A 25,710-nucleotide genomic window follows, 5' to 3' on the forward strand; every position below is an offset into this window, starting at 1 on the left:
AGCCAAGTGCTTTCTGTTGAGGAAGTGGGGAAGCCAACTCAGTTGCTAATGCACCCGTTTTGAAGTGTCTAGGTGAGATGTGAATGTGGTAGATGTTCTTGAAAAGATTTGCCAAGTCAAGTTCTGACCATGATGTATTGGGCAACTCCAGGGCTACTGTTAATGTTGATGTAATTGTATTAAGGAACAGCATCATGGATCGAGGATGCTTTTGTTCATGACCACGGAACTCACAATTAATATGTAAACCCAAAGGTTGGTTTAATAAAGCTGGTGGTCCTTTACAAATCTTTTTCTCGTCGATCTTTAGACCATCATTGCATTGATAACGCAGTTAAAAAGCAGATACAAGGGAATGATTTTGTAACCTGAATCAGTTTCAGAGCTTTGTTGTACAGCAGCAAACCTGATAAACTGATACTTAGTTGACTACTGAAGACAGGCCAGTTAGAAGAAGCAGTCAAATTCAAGCTGGTATTCTGCAGCCATCTGCAGGAGCACTAAAAATCTGCCAGGTAACTGCTGAGCCTGGCACCATCGTGGGCTTAATGCCTGCTAGTCAGATAGGCATTAAAGAGCAATTTAACATTCAAAAGAGTGATTACAGCAGTTCAGAACTGTGAGGCTCAGACGTGGGTGGTTCTGTGCAGGTCTTGGAGCTGCTGTGGAGTTGGCCAGATCTCAGTTTGGCAGGGACGGCGTTGTGCAGCATGGTATGGGGGAGGTGGAGTGGAAGGCTGCCAAGAGCTGACAGGAGGACATCCAGGGGTGATCTAGAGAGGGGAACAGGTATTAGCCCTGGGAGAAGGAGGGACAGAGGCCCTGGAGAAGTGTCTGCGCTGTTCAGTTAGCGAATCCTCCTTTACAGGGCAGGATGGCGCAGAACTTTGCCAAGAGTTCTGCTGCGCTGGTGGGTGAGTCTGCACCAGTCGGTATTTTGTCCCAAGTCTCTGCTCAGCTTCTCACTGAGCAACAGACAGGTAAATTGGAAAGGATAGGAAGGATCAAAGGAAAGTAAACCTGTCCTGAAACTGAATTTTCAGTCAAATCCGGCAGCCATTATTTAAACGAGCACCAGCGTCAGTGGGACAGCCAGGCCACATCTGATCAGGCAGGGTAAGACTGTGCAGCAGCAATGCAGCCTCTTGGTACGGGCTGTTCACAGGAGATCTCTGCACATGAAGCAAAACTGAGGTAGCGGGTGATGTGAATTAATGCCCAGCTGTATTAAAAGTGATATGAAATTGCAGGAAATCTTGCACCTTGATGTGGTTTCTTTTTCCAAAAAGATGTGTATGCTGTTAATGGTCTTCTAAGAGAAGAGGGGTGTCTGTGGATCCTGTAACTGCTGGAGAAAGGTGACAGTTTTTATTATCGACCCACAGTGGCAAAGGTGGAAGGGTCTGGAAGTTGTAAAGAGGTGAAATGACAAGCGTAGGGGACCCATCTCATTTGTTACAGTGTTTTCCAGAGCATCTCTGGGTGGATGAAAATTACTATTTTTTTTAAGGCTGTTCAATAACCCTGCTGTCTTGCTTACAGGTGAGGGAGGATATTATAGATTTTTATCTTTGAAGTGCAGCTAAAATGGGGAAAAATTAGATCACTGGTTCAGTGGATGAAATGTTAGAGCTTATCTCTTAATCTGGGAAGACCATGTACTCTGTGCAGCAAACTTTGCTTTGTGTTCTGTAAGCGAGGAGACCGATGTCTGGAGTAGCTAACTGCTGCTCCCTAAAGCCAAGTCTGGAAAAAAGCAGCCTTCCATCTTGAAAAATCATGTGTCAAGCCAGAACCAGCCGTAACATCACGTTTGCTTTTTTGTTCTGTTCAATGAAAGGCGCTTCAGTGCGATATGAATGTGCTACGTGGTTGAGACTGGAATAATCGCAACGTAATCCTTAATTCAAACACAGACGTTAAAGGTTCCCAGCCTGCAAAATACTAATCTTGTATCCATGGTCATCATCTGCAAAGGTGGAAGCAGCTTCAGCCTCCATTATGCAAACAGAACCACTAGCAAGCTTTTCCCAGTCATCAGAAAATAAATAAATACTCTTGGATTCTCAGACAAGAAAGAATCTTGCTTTATAAAAGCAGGCACCAACAGATTCAAAGACACGTTTAACAGTTCATCAGTTGGCACAGTGCTGCTTTAATCTGGTTTGTCGTTTTTCTCCCTTGTGGAGAACACGTACCCTCCCTCTTGCATCCCTGCTTGTACATATCAACCCCTGTTCCTTTAAAGAGTCAAAAGTCTTAATTTAGCACTGTTGGTAGGAATTAAGGGTGGGATGTTCTCATTAATTCAAAGGTGAGTAGCCTGAAAACGCAGGGTGACTCCTAAGAATAGCGCGATCAGCGGAGAGGTCTGAGCCTGTCTCTTGGACGAGCGGTAGTGCCAGGGCCTGCCCCAGGCATCGCGAGTGCCGGGGGGGGGGGGGGGGGGGGGCAGCTGAGGGAGGACGAGCTCTCCGAGACAGTTCTCCCTACCTAATTTGCTAGTTCACGCCCTCAGGCAGGACTTTTACCAGCGATGGTCTCTGATCTTCCCACCTGCGTTCTTACTATCTCAATGAGCGCTTCCTCTCCTTCAGTTGGTGCCCGAAGGCGTTTCTGGGCCAGCTGACAGGCAGTGGCTGTCCAACCCCTCCGAAACTCTGCTGCAAGAACCGTACCAAAGGTTACGAGGGCAGCAAAGCTCTGTGCAGCCACGTTCAGGGGAGCTTTAGAGCTGTAGTGGTTCCCCTGCACCGCCTGGGGGGAGGAGGAAGAAGAGGGTGGACAGGGTAAAGGTGTTTTTAGTTTGCTTTTATAGTTCCTCACTGCTCTTGTCTGTTAGTAGCAGGCAATAAATATTAATCTCCCTACGCTGAGTCAGTTTTGCCCACGGCAGTAACTGACGAGTGGTCCCAGTCCCAACGAGTGATCCCCTTTTCATATTTTCTCCCCCTCTTTGAGGAGGCGGCGTGGGAGAGCGGTGCAGTGGGGTTCACCCACCACCCCTGCTTCCCAGCCACTGTCCTCAGCGATGTCTCGGCAAGCACGGCGCAGGGCGTTCAGCTCTCGGGAGAGTACAGTTTGACGAGGTGCTGCAGCTCGGTGGCGTAGCCGGTGACGGGGCAGCGCTGGTGAGCCTTCACGTAGCTGTACACGCAGCGGTAGCAGAACACGAAGCCCGACGTGGACAGGGCGGTGGCGTTGACTCGGATTTTGCGGCACAGCGGGCACACCGTCTTCAGCTTGGGTAAAAGGACCGAGCCCTCCCCGTGGTCGAGATGCACGGGGGGCGGCGGAGTGGGCAGCGCCGTCAGAGATTTGATCGTTTCCTGGTTTTCCGAGGAGTACCACCAGTCCAGGAACTGGAGGAAGAACACAGACACGGCCAGCCCGCTGGACAGGGAGAAGGCAATGCCACCCAGCGCTCTCCTCGCCGCTGACTGCACTCGTGTTTTAATGCTGTAGCAGGGACAGAAGATACGGAGAAATCATTAGTAAGGCACATCACTCCGTCTGCAAACCATGGCAAAAAGGCTCGGGGATTAGCAGGGCACTGCTTTCTACGGCTTCTTAACGCTAAGCTGTGACACCAGCGCATCCTGTGTTTGTAATGAAAACATCCAGGATGGTTCAGATCCTCTGTATGAGAAGAAAGCTTCAAGTCTTGTTCCAACTAAACCAGGAGAGTTTGGATTGAGGGGACCTGGACCACAGATCATTTCACCCCTGGATCATCATTTTACAGAACACTGAGTGTGGTAATGACTTTGCTGCTGCTCAGAAAAATCTAGTACCAAGGTTCAGTCCTGTTGGCAACGTGTTGCAGCGAGCTTCCTTTAGGAGCACGCAGGTAAGGACTGAACGGATGGGGTGCCAAAAAAAGAAGGCAATTTTATTACAACAAAATCCTGTAGTCTCTGCTACCTGTGTCCTCCTTTACACTAACCGTGTTCCCTTTTGGAGCATCTTTTGCAAGAAGTAAACTTCACCTTGAACAGTTTCGGCAGAACAAGATGGTTTCGCTTGCAGAACCACCTCTAACTCGACACCCCCACAGCACCCTCCAGAGCGCAGCCGCCACGCCACGTCCCGCCATACCTGTGTGCCTGCCCTGAGGCGGGTACCGGCACCTTCCTCTCCAGGCTCTGGATGTCCTCCGCAGTCAGCCTCACCAGGCGGACGCCAGCTAGCCGCAGCAGGGGCGAGTGGTGCTGAGCCTTCCCGAGGATGTAGCACAGCTGCTGGATCAGGAACCAGCCCTCCCAGGTCATGTGTACAAAGGGGTAGGCGGCTAGGAAGGCTTTGTAAAAACGCTTCCAGGAGGACGACGGGGGGTGGATGGAGTACTCGTCCTCCTCCCGGAGGCTGGCCACCAGCCTCTCCAGCTTCCCCTTCAGGTAAGGGACGAGGACCAGCAGCAGGAGGGACTGCCAGTGCTGCTTCTTGGGCAGCCCCGCGGCCGCCAGGGCTGGCTGTCCGTGGCCTCCCAGCGGGACCCTCTTCAAGCTGTAGAAGTTTTCGGAGAAGGAGGCGCTGCAGGTGGCCAGGTAGTGCTGCTGGAGCAGCAGCTCCAGGACGGCGTACGCCTCATCGAACCAGCGCCACAGGCAGCCGAACCGCCCGGGGTTGGACTCGGCCAGCACCTGCAGCGAGACACGGGGCAGGGACGGAGCCGGAGGCATCGCGCCGAGTTACGGGCGCTATAAAATCATCGCTTTGGGTCGGGGCTGGGTGCCTCCAATCTGTGAGGCTGCCCCGCGAGTGGGGCAAAAAAAGGTGAATTTTGGTGAAGGAAGGCTCGTCAGGGAGGCACACAGGGCAGCACACAGCCTTAATATCTGTGCAAGGCAAACACCCACGCTGCCCTCAGCACCCTTCGGTGCCCACCACCTCTCCCTTCGCCTTTGGTTTGGGGCTGGGTGCCTCGAGGCTGTGAGGCTGCCCCGCGAGTGGGGCAAAAAAGGTGAATTTTGGTGAAGGAAGGCTCGGCAGGGAGGCACACAGGGCAGCACACAGCCTCGGTATCTGTGCAAAGCGCTCACCCACGCTGCCCTCAGCACCCTTCGGCGCCCACCACCTCTCCCTCCACCCCTGCTGCTCCCACCTGCAGCCCCCCCCCCCCCTCGGTGGGCGGCAGCACCCATGGGTGCCGGGGGCACCCAGCACAGCCCAGGGGAGGGTTCCCCCCCTCCCCCCGGCTCGGGGCCGGCTCGCAGCGGCCTCACCTTGGCCAGGTGGCGCAGGGCAGGCCGCAGCGCGGCCGTCAGGCTCTCCTGGGCCACCGCCTCGAAGACGCTCGGCCGCTGCCCCCCGCCGCCATCCGCCGGGGGCGCCGTGAGGTGGGCGCCCAGCTCCGCCATGGCGCCCGCCCCGCCGCCACCGGGAGGCGCTCTGGCCCCGCGCCGCGCCCCTCTCTATGGTGCTTTGGGGGGGGGGGGGGCGCTTCTCGCGAGGCGCCTCGGCACCTTCCGCATCCGGCCCGAGGCCCCGCCCCGCCCCCGCCCCCCCCCCGCAGAGGAGTGCGCGGAGCTGTGAGTGGGGGGGTACTGGGGGCACTGGGGGGTACTGGGAGGTACTGGGAGGGGGTGGGGGACCGGGAGGGGCACAGGGAGGGGCTGGGGGCACTGGGTAGGGGGACTGGGGGATACTGGGTGGGGGTGCTGGGAGGGGCTGAGGGGACTGGGGGGGGTACTGGGGGATACTGGGAAGAGGTACTGGGAGGGGGTATAGGGAGGGGCTGGAGGCACTGGGTAGGGGTAGTGGGGGATACTGGGAGGGGCTGAGGGGACTGGGAGGCTTACTGGGAAGGGGTATTGGGGGGTACTGGGGGAATGGAGAGGGTACTGGGAGGGACTGGGAGGGGGTATAGGGAGGGGCTGGTGGCACTGGATAGGGTTACTGGGGGATACTGGGAGAGGCTGAGGGGACTGGGAGGTACTAGTAGGGGTACTGGGGGATACTGGGAAGGGGTACTGGGGGGAATGGAGGGGGCACTGGGAGGGGGCATAGGGAGGGGCTGGTGGCACTGGATAGGGGTAGTGGGGGATACTGGGAGGGGCTGAGGGGACTGGGAGGTACTGGGAGGCTTACCGGGAAGGGGTATTGGGGGGTACTGGGAATGGAGAAGGTACTGGGCGGAACTGGGAGGGGGTATAGGGAGGGGCTGGGGGCACTGGATAGGGTTACTGGGGGATACTGGGAGGGGCTGAGGGGACTGGGGGGATACTGGGAGATGATACTGGGAGGGGTTGGGGATGCTGTTTGGGGTACTGGGGGGGCTTACTGTGAGGGAGTACTGGGGGATACTGGGAGGGGTTGGGGGCGCTGGGGATGCTCTGGGTGTGGTACTGGGGGATATTGGGAGGGGGCACAGGGAGGGGTTGGGGATGCTGGTGGGGGTATTAGGGGGAACTGGAGGGATACTGGGAGGGGTTGGGAGCATGCGGTGGGGGAATTGGGGCGTGCTTGGGAGATACTGGAAGGGGAGGGGGGTACTGGGAGGCACTGGTGGGGTACTGGGAGGGGATACAGGGATAGGGTGGAGGCAAAATACTAGGAGGGGTTACTGGGAGTGGATGGTGGCACTGATGAGGGACTGGGAGGGGATACTGGAATAGGGTGGGGTGATCACTGGTGGGGCACGGGGAGGGGGGTCCTGGGATAAGGGGATCTGGGGGGGCACTGGGAGGACTGGGCAGGCGAGTGCAGGCGTACTGGGAGGGCACTGGGAGCGGGCACTGGGCAGGAATGGGGGATGCTCCTGCAGCTGGGAGCGTACTGGGAGAGGTGTGGGGGGTGCGAGGGGCCGGGCAGGGGCCGGGCTCCTGCTGCCTGCGCAGGGTGTCGTGGGGGCGCGGAGGGGCTGGGGGGGCACAGCGGGCACGGGGGGCGAGGGGCAGGGAGGGGACGGGGGGCACTGGGAGCACCCCGGGGCCGGGGCTTCGCTCCCAGCACGTGCTGGGCGGGCGGAGGGCTTCTCGGGCACTGCCCCCCCCCCGCCGCTTCCTCGCTGCCTTCGCGTAGCCGCGGGCTGGCTTCGCTCCGCGCTGAGACGTGGAGGCAGCGCTCGCGGCGTGGGGCTGTGCCACAGCTCCTGGAGCGGCTCCTGGGTTCGCTGGGCGCTGACCGGGAGCGTCCCGCTGCCCTCTGCAGCGCCCCGTGCCCCTTTGTGCTTCAGCGGCTGCGGTCGGACGCAGGTCTGATAAGGAGAGGGCAGTCGGGTCCGGATCTTCCCTAAAAAGCCAAGGCTGTTTGCGCCGCTGCTGGGAACTCTTCGGGCTTTACAGATTTAGGCTCGTGCACGAGAAGCTGGCATTTCCCTGAGTTATTTAAAACCTTGCTATTTGCAAATCCGGGCTGTTTGGTTTCTGGCCTTCGTGTGGGGCTTGCCGCAAACGGCGCTGAGTCTGCGTGGTGCCGGAGAGCGCCTCGGTTCCGCTAGCAAGCTGCCTCTGCACAGCGTGTGGGGCAAAAATCCGTGTGCTCGGGAGGAAGGGAGCTTTCCTTTTTCCTGCGATGCACTTTGTAGTGGGCTTCTTGGACTAAATCCCTTCTACATCCGCCTGAAGGGGGGTGAGGCAGGCGCTGTGCGGCTGTATGACCCTTCCTGCTGCCTGCAGGTGGGATCTGAACTCAGGAGAAGCAGCGGGACGGCCTGCTCTGGGTTTAAAGGTCAGCGCCGAGACCAGCAGGGCTTCTTCCTGGGCGTAGCTGAACGCGACTGGCATGAGGCGTACAGTGTTGTGCTTTTTTCTTTCCCCTGGATTCCTCTGTCATCTGCTCCTTTGGTCACTGTAAATGCGTTTGGGCCGGCTCAGCCGGGCGATGTGACCCAGGCTGGCGGCTCCCCGCGCGGCGCCACCGGGAGCGGCGAGGCCGTGCTCCGCGCCTCTGGGGTGGCTGCGCTCCGTGCGTGGCCCCCTGCCAGCCTCCCTCGTGGAGGGAAACCTCGAGGTCATCCGAGCTGGGCTCCGCCTGAAGGCCTGTGTCAGCAACAGCGCTGCGGCTGGCCCCGGGCTGTGTGTTTAGCTGTAAAACGAGGCTCGCGGCAGCAGCTCCTTCGGAGATCCTGGGCATTTTTGCTACAAAGATCACCAAGGTGCTGCGGCCCGCACGGCTTGCCCAGCCCAGCCACTGGTTTGGAAGGAGGGCGACCCTCCCCGGCAGGAGAAACACCTCCAGAGCTGCCCCCGGGTGGTTTGCTCGGCCAGCGTGGCAGAAAGGGAGAAAAAACCAAGCAGAACCCAGTCCTGGTGCCTGGTGAGGAGCCAGGCAGAGGGCAGGAGCTCCAGGGGCCGGGCTCAGCGACAGGCTGCTTCTCTGCCTGCTCGGCGCTTCGAGGAGACCACAGGCGCGCTGGAGGCTGTGGCATTCCCCTCAGCTCCTGGGGATTTAACTTCTGGTCGGAAAAAGGATGGCGGTGGTGGCAGGGCTGGTTAAGGGATGAGGAAGGAAAGAGTTAGGGGACGGCGAGCTGGTTGCGAGGCTGGGCCTCGGGGTTCAAAGCCGAGCTCGTCCTTTTGGTGCTGGGCCAGCAAAGTGTGAGTGGTAAGGAGGCAAAACAGGCAGCGCGTGGGGACAACAACTGCTTGTTGCTTTGCTGGTGGCATTTAAGGTTGTAGAGCTACATACAAGAGGAGGGGAATTGGGCAAAAAGGAGGAAAAGGAGGGAAAAATAGGAAAAAGCCTGTTTGGATGTGTTGAGGGTCGCGGGTCCTTAGCACTCAGGCAGATTGTTTCGTGGAAAACAGCACGCTGCCCACTCCCTGCTTGTTTTTCAGGCAGCGCTTGAAAATTGTTTGAGTCATGTTTGTTAGCGAGCTGGCAACTGCAAGAATAAATGATGGCTCGCCACATATGTTTGGGCCATCTCTGGGGTGTGATGTGTTCAGCGTTTATTTTCGTGGAGCTGCTGGGACCCCTCTCAGAGCCCTGTTAAGCACTTGCTGGCCCAGCAGCGTTGCGTGGTCCACAAACGTGCAGGGCAGCCCTGAAATAACAAGCTCGCGTGTCTGCCAGAGGAGGGATGGAAGGTCTTGGCAGAGGGATTTCAGTTTCAAGCTCGAGAGAGCTGAAAAGCGAAGGCTTCGCTTTGCAACGAAAACTGCTGTCTGTTTTCCAGGATTTAGGAAGACCAAAAGTAGGAAAAGAAATGACAGAGCCTCGGGGAGGGTGTTGCAAAAGGGCTAATGGTTCTTTCCATCGAGGTGCAGCCTGGAGCAGTATCATTAGGGGGAGTTGACAGTTTCCTTTGTCTGAAATGTGGACTTCTCACTTCTAGCTGAGCAGAGATACTAAATGGGCAGTGCTTTTTTTGGAAAACAAAATTGTGTACCTAGGGGAAAGACAAGCGCAGCACGTGTCAAGATCTGCTGAGTACAAGCAGTTAAAAACTTCCTTTTCCGTCCTCAGACTGAGAATTTAAAAGGCTCTCGTAGACTTTTCCAGGCTGTTGCGTTGTGTTTTCACTAACGTTGTCCATGTGAGCCCTCCACGTCCCTGGGTTTGCTGAATAACACCAGCAGCAGGTGCAGGATGAAGGCTGTGGAACTTGTGTGCGTGCACGTGGGGCGTTTGTTTCTTCCCTTACGTCATTTGCTCACCGATCCGTTGTTCCTCCAAGTTTCTGGGTTGCAAACTGGCTGTTGCCATCTCTGCTGTTTGACTCTTCTTTTATACTTTTATTTTCAGGTGTCTTAAGGAGCCGGAACCATGACGGACTCCAAGTACTTCACGACCAATAAAAAAGGTGAGCGTTAAGCAGGTGCAGTGGATGGGAGTTGGTGGGTGGCTATTTTTACACGGCTTTTTAACTGCATGCGGAAGAACTTGTGCTTTTCTGTTAGCTCTGTCCCTGATTCTCATCTTAATCATCCAGGGAGAAACTTAAAGTAGGTCACATGGTGGTAAGAGACAAAACTGATGTAATACACAGTTTTGTGATGCACTAAGTGACCCAAATTGTTGCTTTTTCAAGGATCAGAGAACAAAACGTCGGGATGTGCGTGCAGGTATGGTCAGAAACAGAGGTTTGGTTGTAGGCTGGGAAGCTCAGGACTGAGGATGGTTGTTCAGATAGGCATCACGGGATTAAGTTGATGGAGAGAGATTAATATTTAAGGTGAAAGCATGCATCTCTGCATCAAGCTTGACACATAGATAATGGGGTTTTCTGCTCCTTCTTCCTTCAAAGTTGCAATGAAATACATTTGTTTTCCACGTGCTCCATTTAACATTCACTGGACTTCACTGTAAGTGTGGTGGTCACCTCTCTTCTGGACAAACAGCAGCATTTGAAAACTGGAAGGGATCCCTGGGGCTGTTTCACCCATTCACCTCCCCAGGGCAGGACTTGTTTTGCTGGAACAGTCCCAGGCAGTTTCTTTTTTTTTTTTTCTTTTTTTTTTCCTAATGTGTTCTCAAACAAAACGTTGTTTATCCTAGCTCTCGCTGGCTGCAATTTAAGCCTGGTGTTGCTCATCCCTTCTCTGGGAGATGTGGAAATGGTTCACATTAACCTCTCCTTCTCAGAACGGCTAAGTGTTTCTAGTGAACGCTCGCTAGAGAAAAACCACAGCGTTGATCTATTTATGAGCTCGTACGGAAGCGTAATGAAACGTAAAATAAGCAAATGCAGTTCGCTTCGTTCTGAGGAACGCCGCTGGCTGTAAGTTCAGTGCTGAAGCATCAGCCGTGTTTTTCTGAGATGCCTGCAAGAGGCCAGGGCGCAGCAGGTGAGCTCTGGTGAGCAAGCTGCTGCTCAGCTCCGGGGCGTGATCTCGGTGCGAGTGACGCTGGCGTCTCTCACTCAGGCAGGAGATGCTACAAGTGGTCACTGCCCTCTGCTCCTCAGAGCAGTAACTTCTGTTCTTTGTGTTAGTCCTTTTCGCGCCGGGCTCTTTGGTAATTAGCGCTGCTGCTCTGACAGAGTGGCATTGGTGCGTAGGAATTGAAGGCTAGGGGCTAGGATCTATTTTGTTGGAGACGTTTTGATATTTGTAGTGAACGTGTCCTTCTCAGCCTGTAGTTTCTAGTGGCAGTGCTGCTCGCTGTCCTTCCTGGGAAGCTGTCTGTCACCGGGGAGCGTTACCCGTCTCGCACCGCTTGCTGTGTCTGGAACAGGCCTGATAAGCTGCTGTTTGCAGGTCTTACTGTGTTTTGCAAACTTGCTGTGCTGCTTTTGTGATCCGTCCTGAGCTGCCTTCCCATGCAGCGGTATCTGGAAGAACTGCCACCATGGCAAAGGCTGCTCTGGTGACCTCAGCGTCAGGGCGAGCTGTTGCTGCTTGCTGCTTTTCTTAGTAAGAGCTCTGTCTTTCTAGCCTGGGAGGAATTTATTCCACTGGACTAAATTTGTGCTTTCCCGTTTCTGTGTATCATGGCAGTTGTAGTGCTTTTTGTTCTGCTGTTTTCTCACTGCCCCTGCAGGAAGCAAGTGCTGATGGGCAAAAGTTAAAAAGTCTGGGCTAAATTCCTAGCTAAGTTCATTTTTTCTCGCAGGTACGATTCTGGTGTCTCCAAATACCTTCTCATTCTGGTTATATAATGAGAAACAGGCGCTACAGGGATGTGATTTAATGTTCTGAAAGTGGGAGAGCTGCAACGTGCAGCGTGGTTCTTGTTAACAGCTTTTTCATTAGCAAGGTGTAGCCCATGTCATTTTGAGTGTTGCAGCCTTGTTTCTTCTTGCATCATGTTCTCCGTAAAGTCTGACAGCTTCCACGTGCATTGGGTTAATGGGAACAACAGGCCAGAAGAATAGAAAGTCACTTTCAGGCTCTCTCTAAAGCCAGACCTTTTTCTTCTCCCAAGAAACTCAATCTGTTTTTTTCTTCCAGGAGAGATTTTTGAACTGAAGGCTGAACTCAATAATGAAAAGAAAGAGAAGAGGAAAGAAGCTGTGAAGAAGGTTATTGCAGCCATGACTGTGGGGAAGGATGTCAGGTAAAAGCAAACTTCACCTGTAGCAGCTCTGGTTCTGCTGGGCCTCAGTCAGGTGTACCAGGCACACATCTCTGTCAGAGGCTTCATGGCAGTGTGGTCTGTTGCCGCGGAAATTAAGATAAGGTTGCAAATTTAGAGTTATGACTTCATCTTAGGATGGAGGAACAGATAAACTGGAGGGAAAAAAAAGTAATCTTTTTGTCCACGACTCTTGACCTTCATGTTTAGATCTCTACATCATTCCTGAGAGCTGCAGATGTCTTTGTGTAACTTTCTGCTTTCTTCTGCAGTGCTGTTTAGAGGCTGACACTTGGTATTTGAGTGAAACTCAGCTTATCGGTGTTTAATCTCCTAACCTCTTAAGGGTTTACCAGCTTCTTTGTAAATGTCTTGCATTACCAAACCATTTTACCAAAGCATCCATTTTTCTTGTTGGTCAATTTCCAGGGCTGGCGTGGTAAAATGTTCTTGTTTGGTGAACTCCCCAGTTAAAATGCTTTCAAAAAAATTCCATCAGTTTTCACCTGTTCCAGGCACTGATCTGTGTAAAACCCATAAAAAAAAAAAAAAAAGATTAAACTTATAAAACTGTTTTGGGAGGGAAGTGACCTGTCATTAGACTGCACAATAATTAGAGTTGAACTTGTTTTCTTGGCTTCATTGGTATTGTTGCTATCCCTTTGCATACCGTGTAATCTCGCTGCTTTTTCTCTATTCTTGCTTATCTCTTGTCTATCCAGCTCGCTCTTTCCCGACGTTGTGAACTGCATGCAGACTGACAACTTGGAGTTAAAGAAGCTGGTGTACCTGTACCTGATGAACTACGCCAAAAGTCAGCCAGATATGGCCATTATGGCTGTCAACAGCTTTGTGAAGGTAACTTTTTCCCACAGCTCATCAGAAAACGGCTCAGCATAGCGATTGTCACCATTTTTCCTTTGCCCATTAGCCTTTCTGAGCTGTTGTTGACCTTTGCTTTTGGACTGGAGTCTCTGCTTTGGGAGGTGCATGTAGGGTAGTAGGAAATAAGGAGCTGGCAGATCTGGGACCTTTCACTTGCTGTCTCTACGTATTGCAGAGGAGATGATTTAAGTGCTCCAGAAAGTGGCTGTGAGGGAGCAAGCTCCAGGAAAAGCTGCTTCTATCGGTTTGCTGATCATTGTTGAAGACCACCTGCTGTCACCGGATAACAGAATGGATATTTTTCATCTTCCAGCCTTTGTAGTAGCTCTGTCATACAGATAGCTACTTTTTTGTATGTCTCAGCTGTGTGCTGTATGGAAAACCGTTATCTGTGGTGAAAATGAAAGACAGTTCAATGGAAAATAACAGCCTGATTGTAGTGTTGCCTTTAGTTCTGTTGTCAAGTTGCCTCTCCTTATCTAGGAATGTTATTTCAGTCTCATGTTATGTAAGTTAAAACCTGGCGCTTAGAAAAAGTTTGAAGCTCCTCCTAAAGCATTACAAAATCCCAGAAACTGAGGAATCTGGTGGTGGTTTGAGTTTCTAGTGTGGTGTGTGAGGCTGAAAGAGGTGAGAGGAGCTAGGCTGAGAGCAGGCCTGTTCTGGCCAGAGATGATGTCCCTACCTCCCTCTGCAGGCTCTTGGAAGGAATATTGTTGTCTGGCATATCCTGAAAGCGTAATTCTGTTAGAACAGGCTAACAAACATATCTGATGTCTGTTTTGGCAAGCTGAGGGACAAGTGTTAGTAAAGAGCAAGTCTTGTGCTAGTCTGCCCTAGTTCAGTGATTCGCGTCAAGTTCCCAGCTCAGGGTGGTAAGAGATGTCACTTCTCTTGTGTGCTTTGAAATTGATGCCTTTGGATGTGTTTCAGCTATAGGACATTAAAACAGTGAAAGGCAAGTGTGCCTTACTCTTCTGTAGGTCATTTTGCATCCATCCTATTTTAAGGTGAATATGGAGTAGTGTTGCTCAGAGATGTGGATAAATTGGGTGGGGTAGGCTAAGAGGTTAGCTGTAAAACCTACTGAATTTTTAAAGTTGTGTGGAAAACTACGTAGGTTTGAAATATAATTATCTCATCAGGAAAGTACCTCTAGACTAGCCTTTGCCTAGTGCTTCTTTTATTACAAATTTAAGGGATGCTTATGTCTAGACCTGATGGCCTGTGAAAAATAGGCCTTGTTGACTATAGTGTTACGTTTAATTGTTGACTTTTCCCATTATATTATCTTGCTCCTTTCGAACAGTAAGGCTGGAAGCCAACATTGTATTTTGTCTGAAAGAAGCCTGTAGATGGTGAGAGATCCCTTTCCAGCACAGCTGGGCTTTAGATTTAGCTGCTAGATCATGTTGAAGGAGGCTTTGCTTGGGGAGAAACAAGGGACACAGAGATCACAATTTTACTTTTTTTGCAAGCTATCATAGCCTGAAAACATTCTGAGATGGTACAGAACATTTCTGTGAATCAGTAAGTTCCACCTTTTGTCCCCAAACTGAATTCACTGCCTTTTTCAGCCCTTAATCAGAGAGAATGGCTTTTGTTTGAAATAAGAACAGTGTGATTCTGACCGTAGGTAAGACATTAGTGGCTAGTGGCACAGATTTGACGACTGCATGTTCTGCCCCCTTGCAGGACTGTGAAGACCCAAACCCTCTCATCCGTGCTCTGGCTGTCCGTACGATGGGATGCATCAGGGTGGACAAGATCACAGAGTATTTGTGTGAGCCTCTTCGCAAGTGTCTGAAGGATGAAGACCCTTACGTTCGAAAGACTGCAGCTGTCTGTGTGGCGAAGCTGCATGACATCAATGCCCAGATGGTGGAGGACCAGGGCTTTCTGGATTCTCTGCGTGACCTGATTGCAGACTCCAATCCCATGGTAATGTACCTGTACTTCCCATGCACTGCCTGAGTTTGTAACAGGCAGATAATCAGGAGTGTGAAGCCTTTTTAATTGCAGCTGATGCACCATGAGGAATGCATTAGGAAAATAGGAAATGGCTTCTGTTCTTAGGTCTGTTTGGGCTTTTGCTTGTTTTACCTGTCTTGAGTACTGCGGCAAGTTTAAGCTCCTGGTCAAATGACTCAGAAAAGCAGGGTGAGAAATATTCTTTTGGAGGCTGCTACTTTGGCTACAGCTCCTAGCTGTTGCTTTCTGCAGGTTTTGGCTCTTGGATTGAGAGAGTGGATGAATTCACTCGCTAATCCAGATAAATCCACTGGCCTGTAATGAGCGAAGGGAATTGCCGCTTGTGTTTTCAATAAAGTTAAATGAATCCTCAGAGAAGAGGTGGAGGTCAAGACCAAGAATTTCACAGGGGTAACTTACCAGCTAAATCTTGTTTTCACGGATGTCTATTTGCATACCAGGCATTTTACACTTATTTTGCAATTAAAAGATGGTGGACAATGGACTGAAGTGCCCCAATGCATAATACTTTCATTCAGTGTTTTTTTCCTGTGATTTGCCAGAATTCAGTGAGCATACTGCTAACGTTGTAACTCTACCCAGAGGGAAAACTTCCACAGTTTGGTCTAACTCGGAATTTAAGGAAGTGACTACTTTTTTTTAAGCTCTTTTAGAGTACAGCTCTGATGGTCTCTGCTTAGAGACATCATTTCACATCATTAGGTCTAACAACTCATTCTATGCTGCATGAATCAAACCATGTAAAGCAACGTGCTGTCCTGCTATAGCTATCTTTGGGCAGCTCTGGCTAAATCCAGTGTGGGTGGTGAGGTACCACCCCCTGCAGTAGAGAGTGAAGGCTGCTGGCTGCATTTCTTATGGCTTCATAGAAATAAAACTAAAGGTGTTTGGCTTTCACAGGCACAAGTCCGTGAGCAGTGGTGCATACCAGAAGATAGAGGTGCTTATTACTGCTGGTATCAGTCTCTTTTACAAGCTCTTCTCTTTTTCATGCCTCCCCGAATTTATTGTGCCAGGCTTCTGCATGAATACTGATGACTACTTGAAGATGCTCTCTCTGTCTTGGTAATTTTGAGCCATAAGGAGAACACCTGCTTTTTATAAATTTGATATTGAGAATGCCTTACAGCCTCCAAAGGTACTTGATTGGGCTGCTTTAACTCCACTTAAATACTGGCCCCGACCTTTACTAGTTCACAGGCAGTGATGGAGGGCTGTGGACATGCATATAACCTACTCGTTTCCTAGCCTTGGTTCCAGCTTTCTCATTTTCTTCTCCTGATTCCAGCCATGTTGATGTGAGTTGAGGAGCTCAGACTGAAGTGATGCGGTCCTTAAGGAGAAATTAATAAGGTTTTGCTTGCCCTTTCTGCTGGTTGATCTCTGTGGAACTGTTTTGGTAAATGAACCAGTGGCTGTTAGGAGAGAACTGATATCTGTTTCGAAAGCACATTAACTTAACACTGACTGAAATGAATGGAGAGAAAGGTAGAAATATCAAAGGGCAGTATATGCTTCATTTGATAAATAAACCAGCAAAAGTAGCATAGGGATTCCTAATCAAACATCAGTACAACTAACGAGCTCCCTGGTGGTAATGGAGATGGTCTGGGACAGAAAATCTTTGCAGCTGAAACTCTGCAGGATCACAGGACCTGCATCACATCGTGCTTACCTGCTTGCCCTGAAGCTGAGGATTCACAGCAGGAGAATGCAATTTGGAGGAGTGATGGTGAGGAAGGGGGGAGGCCTGTGCTGTGTTTTCAGATCTGAACATAGACATTCATAGATCTCCAGACTTGGAGAGGATTGTGTGACCAGTGTTTGGTGTACTGGCTTCCCAGGCAGACAGGGCGTTATGTTCTTGCTTTTTAAGCGTGCATGGGGAGAGATTTTTATCAGTTTTGGGGCCCTTATAGGTGCTGACTTAAGGCAGTATTTAATCTGGTTACAATTTTTAGTAGATACAGATGTTCCTTCTAGTTAAGATTGTTGCTTTGGTCCCTTTTGTGCCTGTAGCACAGTTGCTCCCCAAGTGCAGGAGTTATCCATGTCTAATTAAGTTCATCTTCTTAGTCAAGCTATCCAGATCATTCCTGCTTTCTCCATATGAGACGCAAGTGGGGGTTCGCTTGCCAAATAAATTGTTTATGTGCAAGCTGGTATTTATCAAAGTATTATTCCATGTGGAAATCAGGTGGAATGCAGCCCTGCCTGGAAGCTCCGATTAAGTAAAAAATGTATCAGTATCAGATATCAAAAGAAAGATTAATGAAAAGAATGGTACAGATACATCCATCCTTACGGCATATTCGTCTGTAAATGGTGCATCTCATTTATTGCAACTTATCTAAACTCATTCATGTTTTTATTATTATAAATGCTCCTCTTCTTTGGTGTCTGGTGGAAATAGGCACATTAGACATTTAATGAAGCAGAATGTTTTTAGACAGGAAATCCACACTTGCTCTGTTCTCTGAAAAATGGGGATTTTAAGCAGGAGCTAAAAAAACCTCCTGTTGAAAAATAGTCCTCAAGAAGGGTTTTAGTCCTCTCCTGTAATTGGCTGCCTCTAGCACATGAGCAGGCACTCGCTGTTCAAGCTGGGTGCTGTGCAGAATAACAACTCCATCTGCGGCTTGTAATTGTGCAGAGATCAGGGTGCGTGTTTCCCGTCAGCTCACATCACCCTCCTCACAGAGGTTGGTGACGCTGAGTTGGAGGTGACCTTGTCAGAAATACTCTTTTTGTATTTTTGGAACTAGTAGTTTATTATCATAGAATCACACAAAAAAGGGACTGGGGATATTCAGGGCTGTTGAGGTGCTTCCTTGAAGAGGTGCAGGGCAGAATCCTTTCAGATGAGCTTGCTTTAGCTGTGATTCAAGGGCTGGCACCTGAACGTGGTAGTTCACTGCCTGCTTCTGCAGCATCCCTGTGGTAGCTTTGCTGCTTCTCCTGAGTGAATTAATTCAGACTCTAATTGCGTCTGTATGCTATGGATATATACGGCAAGCTACCATATGGGTTGGTGGCTTACTGCGTTGCAGCTGAGTACCCGAGATGTCTCTCTTTCTGCGGGCAGTGAGCCAGTAACACGTACAAGGACGTGGTTCAGTTACTGCGTGGTTACACTGCAGGAGTCTGATTATGGTTGGAGTGTTTAATCTCATTTCGCAGGTGGGCCTAAATTGGTTGGGGCTGCCCTTTGTCACTTGGGATCCTGCTGAAGAGTTTCCCTCTGTAAAGTGAGGCTTTGCTTCTTCCCAGACGTGTCTCAGGGCAAACGCTTCTCCTTCACTGCTCAGCATTTCCTTGTGTGAAGCTCAGCAGAACCAGCTCTGAACGAACATAGAGCTAGGGCCTGGACTTGCATGCTCTTGGATTTGCTCTGTCCTAAGGGCTTTTCTTGCTGGTGACTTTGGTATAGTTCAATCCGGACAGCCTGTCCTCCCCCTGATCCTCATGTTGTTCTAACAAAACAGAGTTTGAGGATGACGTCCCAGGGTTTCTGTGTTCTCGTTCACAGGATGGCAGATTTCTGCAGAATGCCGTTCACGCCCAGCGTTAGCACTAGCTGATAGTGAAGTGAGGGAGGTAGGTCTCTGACGTGGCTGTTTACGGCCAGAGGCTCTCTGAAGTATTTCAGAGGACAAAATTCTTTTTCTTCATCCTCATGTTGTTTTGTTCTGACACGTGTGCGTCGGACCTAGTGACTGATTGCCTATCATTAGAACACTGCAAGCTCTGAGCCCTGGTGATGGAGAACAGGACCACGAGATGGCAGCAGCTTAAAACAGAACCCAAGCTGTTTATAGTTGGACACCTTATTTTGTAGCTAGTTCCCTTCTGGCTTTTATCACTGCACCTCTTGTTTTTGCCCAGGAATGTAAATATTATCAGAAAAACCTAAGAGGAAATCCATCTTAAGCCTTACTAGTCTTTTAATATTTGAATGAACAACATTTCCCTCTCCAAACACTTTAAATCCTTGATCTCCGAGGCTAACTCTTAACCCATGGAATGATTTTCTTGTCAGTCTACCTCTGTTCTCCATGAGGCTTAAGTTTGGTTGGTGTCACCTTCTTCCAGTTCTCTGGGTGCTATTGGATTTCTAATTCCTTGTCGCGTTTCTTCTTCCTCGTGTTCTGCCTTGTCACCGTGATGCCCGGGGTCGCAGCTTTCACAGGTGTGGCTGTTCTGCTCCTGTGTTTTCATGGGCTGTGTGGACATACGACTTACGCGTTGTCCAGTAACATGTCATGTTTTTCACCATCTGTGCATCCCAGCTTATTGGCAAAACGCTGCTGTGAATCCATACAAAGTAAACTGAGATCACATAACAAGCTGATCAGCAAAGGCGCCAAGTGTGTGGAATATAGTTGCTCTTGTGTTGTGCCTCTCTTTTTGCCTTTAGCGTTTAATAACACGCAGCAAGAAGGGAATCTATCGAGCCCTGGCAACTGGAGGAGACGAGGTTCCTCTTGATTTAGTCACAATCCCCTCCAGCAGCATCGAGTTTTGGACTAGACTGAATACCCATTGATTTGTATCACGGTGTTTTCTTTCTCTCCTGCTGCGACTGCAGGCCCTGTAGGTTCCTGCTCTGCCAACCAGAACTTCAGGTGTACGTTTGGGCTTCCTGGATGGCCTTATGGAGGAAGAATTTTCTTCTTTCTCCTGCTGTTTATATTCTTCTTTCTCCTGCTACTGGCAAGCTGCATGTTGCTCTGGGACCAGGTCTGAGGTATGAGCCTGTTCAGGAACGGAGGCTGCTTTTACCTCCTGGCCTGTCCTCTGCTGTGTACTTTGCAGGAATTTTATTCCTCTTTGTCTGTGTAATAAAGCTGAGAAATGAACCCCTTGCTGAGAAGCTGTTGGTGGTCCTCTGAGTCCCAACAGGATTCTGTGGGAAGCAGAGTCTGGGAGGTGGGACTTTTCTTGTCCAGCTGGGGGTGGAACACCACCTTTTCCACAGGCACAGGAGAGCTTTTGTCTCTTGGGGAAACTTGGACTTCTCACGGCTCTATTTTGTTCCCTCTTCAGCTGATGTTTTATATAGTACAAAGAGTGAACCGCTGCTCCCAGGTGAGTTTGAGGTTCCTGCTCATGAGAGTTGTAAGGACTGGAGAATTCACACCGCAGTGTGGAGCTGAATCCTGCTGGGAGCCGTGGGCTGTGCACCATGTCAGCAGCCTGGGGCTGCCTCCAGGACACCCTGGCTGCCTCACTGGTCGCAGCATTTCTCTTCTTTTCAGCCTGGGTGTTGCGGTGAGGGCTGTATCCTGGTGCTGCTCCTGTGTGTAGGTTGTGGTGTGGTTTTTAAATCTGTTTGTGGTGCTAGTGGAGCTCATGTTTCCTTCTGGGAGAGACCTCACGGTGTTGGTAGGCATCAGTAGGTGCGATTGTCGACCCAGCGTTGCGTGTATTACAGTCAGTGAGAGCACTGCTTAGGGGCTAATGAAGTCGAGTGGCTTCACGCTGGGGCTTTTTATAGGGTGCTCCTGCCATTTACCTGAGGCTACTTGGGAGGGAGAGTAACAGTTTTTGCAGAGAAGCCAGACAGCTGGAGGTAGCACGCTGGAAATGTAATAGGGCTGGGTTGCAGAGGAGAATGTATAAAACGGTGCTTTTCCTTTTGGATGCCCTTACTCTGGCAGAGATGCAACACGTTGTATAATAATGCACGAATTTCCATGACTGCACTGAGTCTGTCCTCACAGACCCCTCATTTATAAAGCCTAATTGACAAACTCATCCATCAGAGCTTGTCTCCTTCCAATTGCTGCTGCCAGTATGTCTAGTTTCCAAAGTCTAAGGCTTGCTGAATAGATCATTCCAGGATTTCTGATATCAACTAGGGTGCTCAGGAATTTTGTCGACGTGTGCCTAGATGTTCTGATTTCAATCAGAACAGACACTTCTAGCTATTGACAAGCACCATTTGTCACAAAACTCTGCAGCTATGATGTTTTGTTACCCCCCAATTCTCCCTCCTTTCAGGGCTAATTGAAATTTTTGTTGATGTTTGGCTGGTAGCTCCCTTCTAAGGAGGCTGCTTGGTTGAGAGAGACCCCTGTTTGCCACTGGATGGTGCCAGTGAGAACATCTGCAAGGAAAATTGCAAAAGGACTTACAAAAAAAAACTGCAAAAGAAACATTTCTGGTATGTGATAGGTGCTTGGTCCTAGGGCGGCTGGGGTCAGACCCCAGTGCTTTTTGGAAGAGGCTGAGGGGTCTGCAGATCCTCGGTGGCTTCCTGCAGAGCTTGTTTCCTGCACTAGGATGCTCGACTGCACCAAAGAGAAACCCTTTGTATTGAAGACATCCTTGAGCACCTTCTTACCCACCCACCATAAGAGGTTCAACAGCTGGGGGAGCAAGGCTTCCTGTCTTACAGCTGACACATCCTGATCTTGCAAGGACCAGAGAGCAGGAGCGGTGTTTTAGCCTGCTACCAAGTAGTGTTTTTCTGCAGTGTTTTGTACGAGCAGGGAAGTGCAGAAACCAGTTAGGGCAAGCACGCCATGGGAAACATATCACTTTGCCTTCCCTGCCATCGTCACCTCCAGAAAAATTCATCCCACTTGCGAAACGCAAGCAGGAGGTCTTCCCCACCCCCCCCAGGCAATTTCTGGCTCCCTGGTCGGGAGCTGATTACTTACCCAGCAATGCGTTTCCAGAGTTTTAGGCACTGAAGTACAGCGAGCTGGAACAAAAGCGATGGAAGACGAATGACTTCCTGAGAGCCTTGTCACGATTAAAGCTGGACAGGCGAGCTGTTCCTTCCCAAGACTGTGCACAGGCTGGAGGTGTGCTGGTCTCCCCGATGTAATGCTCTACACACATGACATGCATTGACTGTGAGATGTTCATAAAGGCTCTCTGACTTGCCTGCTTGGGCCATTTGAATTGTTCTTAGACCATTTCTAGGGATTCCAAGTTAAGGGGGGCTTCTAGAATATGGACAGAAGAAGTGGCCCTGTGCTCGGAGGAGAGAGCTTCTCTACATTGGTACTTGTGAGGGACCTTTCGGGCATGCTGTAGCATCCATGGCTGGGAACACGAGTGGCCCTGTGAGATACGCTTCCATGCAGATGCTCCGAATATCCCATCTGGGAAGCTGTGCTTAATGGCATGGACATACCGTGCACGTTCGGCGTGCTGCTGGAAAATGTCAGCACCTCTGTCTGTCCTCAAAAACATCTCGTGGTGGTGCCTGGCTTTCTCGAGGACGGGAGCCTCCAGCGAGGTGGGGAAGGCTGCCTTTCCTCGGAATCTTTTCAGAGCCCCTTGATTTTTCTTCCTTTCCTTCCTTTCCTCCTCACTTTAACAGAGTAGTGAGCTGAAGGTTCCTGCTAGGCAGCAGAATGTTGTATTTCATTAACTACATTACACACTTGGTTTAATTTCCAATTAGCCCGGGCTGCTAGTGAAATAATCTGATTGCTAGGGCTGATCGGTGTTCTAGGGCTGCCGAGCTTCCCTCCTGCCCCCCAAAGCCCCTGCGAAGCTTTTCCGTGTGGGATGATAGGCAGACACTCAGGTTTTCACCCACCCCCTTTCCTCCTTGTCGATGTGTTTGATGCCATTTGCTCTGAGCTAAAGGTTTGAGCTGCCAGAAGGAAGAGCTGGCAAACGAGTGCTCCTACCTCTGCAGCGCTGCGCGAGGTCGGATCCGGTCTCTTGGGCCGCGGAGGGGGGAGTTGACTGTACGTGGGTTTAGAAAGTTGGGTTCTCGCTGAAACTGTAATGCAGTTTTAAGTGCAGGCTTTATTTTTTAATAAGAGCCTGCGAGATTTAGTTATCCTGCTCCCAGTGACACTGCTCCGAGAGTCTAAGTTTGTTGGGAAATTGGAGCCAAGAAGCAGGTCGATTGTCATTCGGCTCAGCTGTGCTCCGAAGGGATGGTGCTGTGACTGCATCTGAATAATGCTGAAATGTACCCGGGGTGGATTGATATAAATCAGCAAGCCAGGGAGCTCTGATGGTGATTGTTACTACTATTTAATCTTCAATCTGTTCTGCATTTGTGCTTTCTGGTTATTTTTTAGTCTGGTTCTTATTGAAAGACTGTATTTGTAGTTGTGAGTCAGGTGAGGCGTTCTGCCATGCACATCCTTGTATACGTGGTCTTATTTCAGCTTTTATAAGACACAGCTTATTTGTCCTTTTTTTTGTACATTTTATTATTTTCTAAAACAGTGCTTTTCAGTGTTTTTACTCCATTAATCTTTCCCTCAGACTTGTTACGCATTTGGATAAAAGATTACAGTTAACTTACAAGCTTTAGCTTTTAAAAACTATGATTTCTGTTTATTAATTGTTTTGGGCCCCACTTCTGTGACTAGTGGCCTGTTTTTTCATGACTTCTGAGAACTAGAACACTACACTAGATGTTAGGTTGTCCTTTTAGTTTGCTTCCAATCTGTGAAATAAGTCCTCTAGCTCTCAGCTGGCTTCTCATCAAACTGAACTCGTTGCATGTTTTGAGAAGCAGAGGGTGCCCTGCAAGGAGCTTAGGGCTGGCTCTTTCTCCTCAGCCAAGGTATGGCGTTTGCTGTGAAACATCTCCAGTTCAGTGATCTGACTCTTAACTTTGTTGTTCTATACCAAATGTAGAGCTTCAGCTTTATTTTTAATTTGTCCCTCAGTATCATCATCTTTGCTACTTATTTTCAAGGTGTCAGCCTTGAAAACCTATTTTTCAACTGTCACGTAGCTTGTTTTATCACCTTCTACTTTGCACTTGCTGTTCGGTGCAGCTGGACTTCGTTATCTCGCCTTGCTGTGCTCAGGAAGGAGTATCAGCAGAGCTGAAGACTTAAATCTACAGCTTCAAGGCTGAACCTTTCTTTGGCTAAGTCGCACTGAAGTTGGTGGGGTGCTGGTAATATTGCTACTCAGAGCAACACTTCGTTCTGAATATTTCCGGTAACATATACGTGATTGCCAGAGCATACCAGCTAGTTCACCAGGTGATTTAATTCTTGTAATTCACAAAGCCAGCGGCAGTGCCAGTGAGGAGAGGTGAGCGTGCCTACTTGAACCAGTGTTTATGTTGGACCGCTTCCTGAAATCTGTTTTCGTTTCAGCTGTGCTGTGGCTGTGTAAAAAGCCTTGAAGATGCTAATTATTTTTGTTGGCATACCATAACATATCAATATGTTCAGTGTGAATCGCCAGCAAGTTTTTTTTTTTTTTAATCAGCGTTGCTTAAAGTTGGTTGAAGATATTCCCCATCCCCTTTCCTCTCCTCTTCAGGTTCATTATCTTGTCACCACGCTGACAGCAGCACTGCCCTGCTAAGGTAGAAGGTGAGGACAGCTGTGGTTGTGGACTATGAGACTATCTGCCAGCCAGTCTGGCAGAACTGAGCTGCCACCAAATGTTTCAGTCCCTCCCAGTCCTTTTTCTAGCACGCTTTAAGGTGCAGCCTGGGGTCTTCTTGGGCATCTTGCTGCCTGATGCTCCTTCTTATGGATGCTTTTACTGAAAATCTGACATACTTGATCCAGTGGGTTGCCGTTTAGTGTCCCATCCTCAGCTGGATTTGGATACTTGCATTCATGCTGCCCTGCTAGTTCCTGAAAAGAGCCCCAAAAATCCTAAAAGCAGGACATTGTTCGCAGCCAGGTCTCTGGGTTGGGGTCCCTGCTGGGCAGGTGACCACAGCAGTAGCATTTCTGTGCAGCCTGTGCCCGTGGCAAACCCCAAAGGACAGACTTGGCTTAACCTGCAAGGAAGGAGACAAGTGCAGCTGCTTTGACTTGTACTTGCTCCAGGGCTTGGGATATCCACAAGGCCTAATTACTGCAATGAGGTTGGTGCTTGGCTGCTTGAGTTCATTTGCCGAAGCGCAGCCCTCTGCCTTAGTGCAGCTGGCAGGTAGCTTTCTGCAGTGCTTTCATTCTGACCCTCCTTTTTTTTTTTTTCCCTAAGTCCTCATTTTGTTTTATAAGTGCTTTTTCGTAATGGTTTTGAATTTTTAAGTTGCTTTTATGGTTTGTTTTCACTTGCAAATTTCTGAAGTTTAATGAAATTAAAGCTGTCTCCTCAGTTTTATGCTGCGTCACATTAACCATTCAGGAATTAGGCAAATTAAATAATGAGAATATCTTAATAAGTAACAGCAGCATATCTTAATAAGTAACTCATTAAAACAGCACAGGAAGACAGCAGTTCTGATTGCTAATGATTTTGGTGACAGAAGGCTCATTCAGCTAATGAAATTCATAAAATCTTGGATCAAAATCTTATCTGTGACCTCTAGGTGTGAAATGCAAAACAATCAACATTGCTGTGCTTGCGCGATGACTTTGGAATAGATTCGCTTAACGACAAGCAGCGATGGGAACAATGCAGACTTCTCTGGTCGCGCTGTTCTTGTGTCGTGTGCTGCATCAAAAACCTCTTCAGTCATCCGAGAAACACGGGATTTTTAGTAACATCTCTTTGCCTTAATTCCATGGAAAATCTTACAAGACTTCATCTGAGCAGGTTTGCCTTTTGAGTTGGCGATGGCATGATATACACTGTAGAATATCCTGACAATGCCTCTTCATTGGGTATATCCGTTCTGTGTGTCAAACTCAGGTTTAAATCCCTGTTCTAGTTAAACAAATGAAATGTTTGTTCTTGAAAGGAACAAATAGAAAAATCTATTTTTGTGTACAAATTCTGCAGCCCTTCTATTTTAAAGGTCTTCGTGTGACATCTGTTAAAGTAACTGTGGAGCTTGAGCATGGAAATAAGAATCAGAAGCATGTATTGCTTCTCATTCTTGTCAGACTGGACCCTTGACCTCAAGGAAACACATTCCTTTAATCCATATGGAGAATAGGGAAGACTTTATATTGTCTTAATGCAGCA

General features: G+C 49.6%; 2 protein-coding genes across 5 annotated transcripts in view; one reads left to right on the forward strand and one right to left on the reverse strand.

Moving 5' to 3' along the window:
- Positions 1 to 25,710, forward strand: part of AP2B1 (adaptor related protein complex 2 subunit beta 1) — an 83,493-nt gene that overhangs the window by 2,698 nt on the left and 55,085 nt on the right. For 3 of the 4 annotated variants that reach the window (XM_083806625.1, XM_083806627.1, XM_083806628.1), the window contains exons 1-5: positions 5,467 to 5,531; positions 9,691 to 9,748; positions 11,838 to 11,943; positions 12,684 to 12,819; positions 14,542 to 14,787. In XM_083806625.1, coding sequence (XP_083662751.1) covers positions 9,712 to 9,748; positions 11,838 to 11,943; positions 12,684 to 12,819; positions 14,542 to 14,787 — 525 coding nt within the window. In that variant the 5' untranslated portion in view covers positions 5,467 to 5,531; positions 9,691 to 9,711. Of the gene's footprint in view, positions 1 to 5,466; positions 5,532 to 9,690; positions 9,749 to 11,837; positions 11,944 to 12,683; positions 12,820 to 14,541; positions 14,788 to 25,710 lie in introns of those variants that run through there. The other variant, XM_083806626.1, reaches the window with a different exon arrangement.
- On the reverse strand, positions 240 to 5,441 carry PEX12 (peroxisomal biogenesis factor 12). Its single transcript, XM_083806656.1, has 3 exons — positions 5,226 to 5,441; positions 4,099 to 4,643; positions 240 to 3,459 (listed from the first exon to the last, which is right to left on the reverse strand). Exons 1-3 carry the CDS (start codon positions 5,358 to 5,360, stop codon positions 3,060 to 3,062), a joined length of 1,080 nt encoding a protein of 359 aa, XP_083662782.1. The 5' UTR covers positions 5,361 to 5,441; the 3' UTR covers positions 240 to 3,059.

The sequence above is a fragment of the Anser anser genome, assembly GCF_964211835.1.
Source record: "Anser anser genome assembly, chromosome: 20".
NCBI classification, from domain to species: Eukaryota; Metazoa; Chordata; class Aves; order Anseriformes; family Anatidae; genus Anser; species Anser anser.

What these genes read in the sequence shown, in the direction of transcription:
- PEX12 (XM_083806656.1), bottom strand. Translation starts at nt 5,360, where the DNA reads ATGGCGGAGCTGGGCGCCCACCTCACGGCGCCCCCGGCGGATGGCGGC. An exon ending in CCCTGCGCCACCTGGCCAAG is followed by an intron (nt 4,644 to 5,225) that starts GTGAGGCCGCTG and finishes GTCTCGCTGCAG; the next exon opens with GTGCTGGCCGAGTCCAACCC. An exon ending in GCCTCAGGGCAGGCACACAG is followed by an intron (nt 3,460 to 4,098) that starts GTATGGCGGGAC and finishes TCCCTGCTACAG; the next exon opens with CATTAAAACACGAGTGCAGT.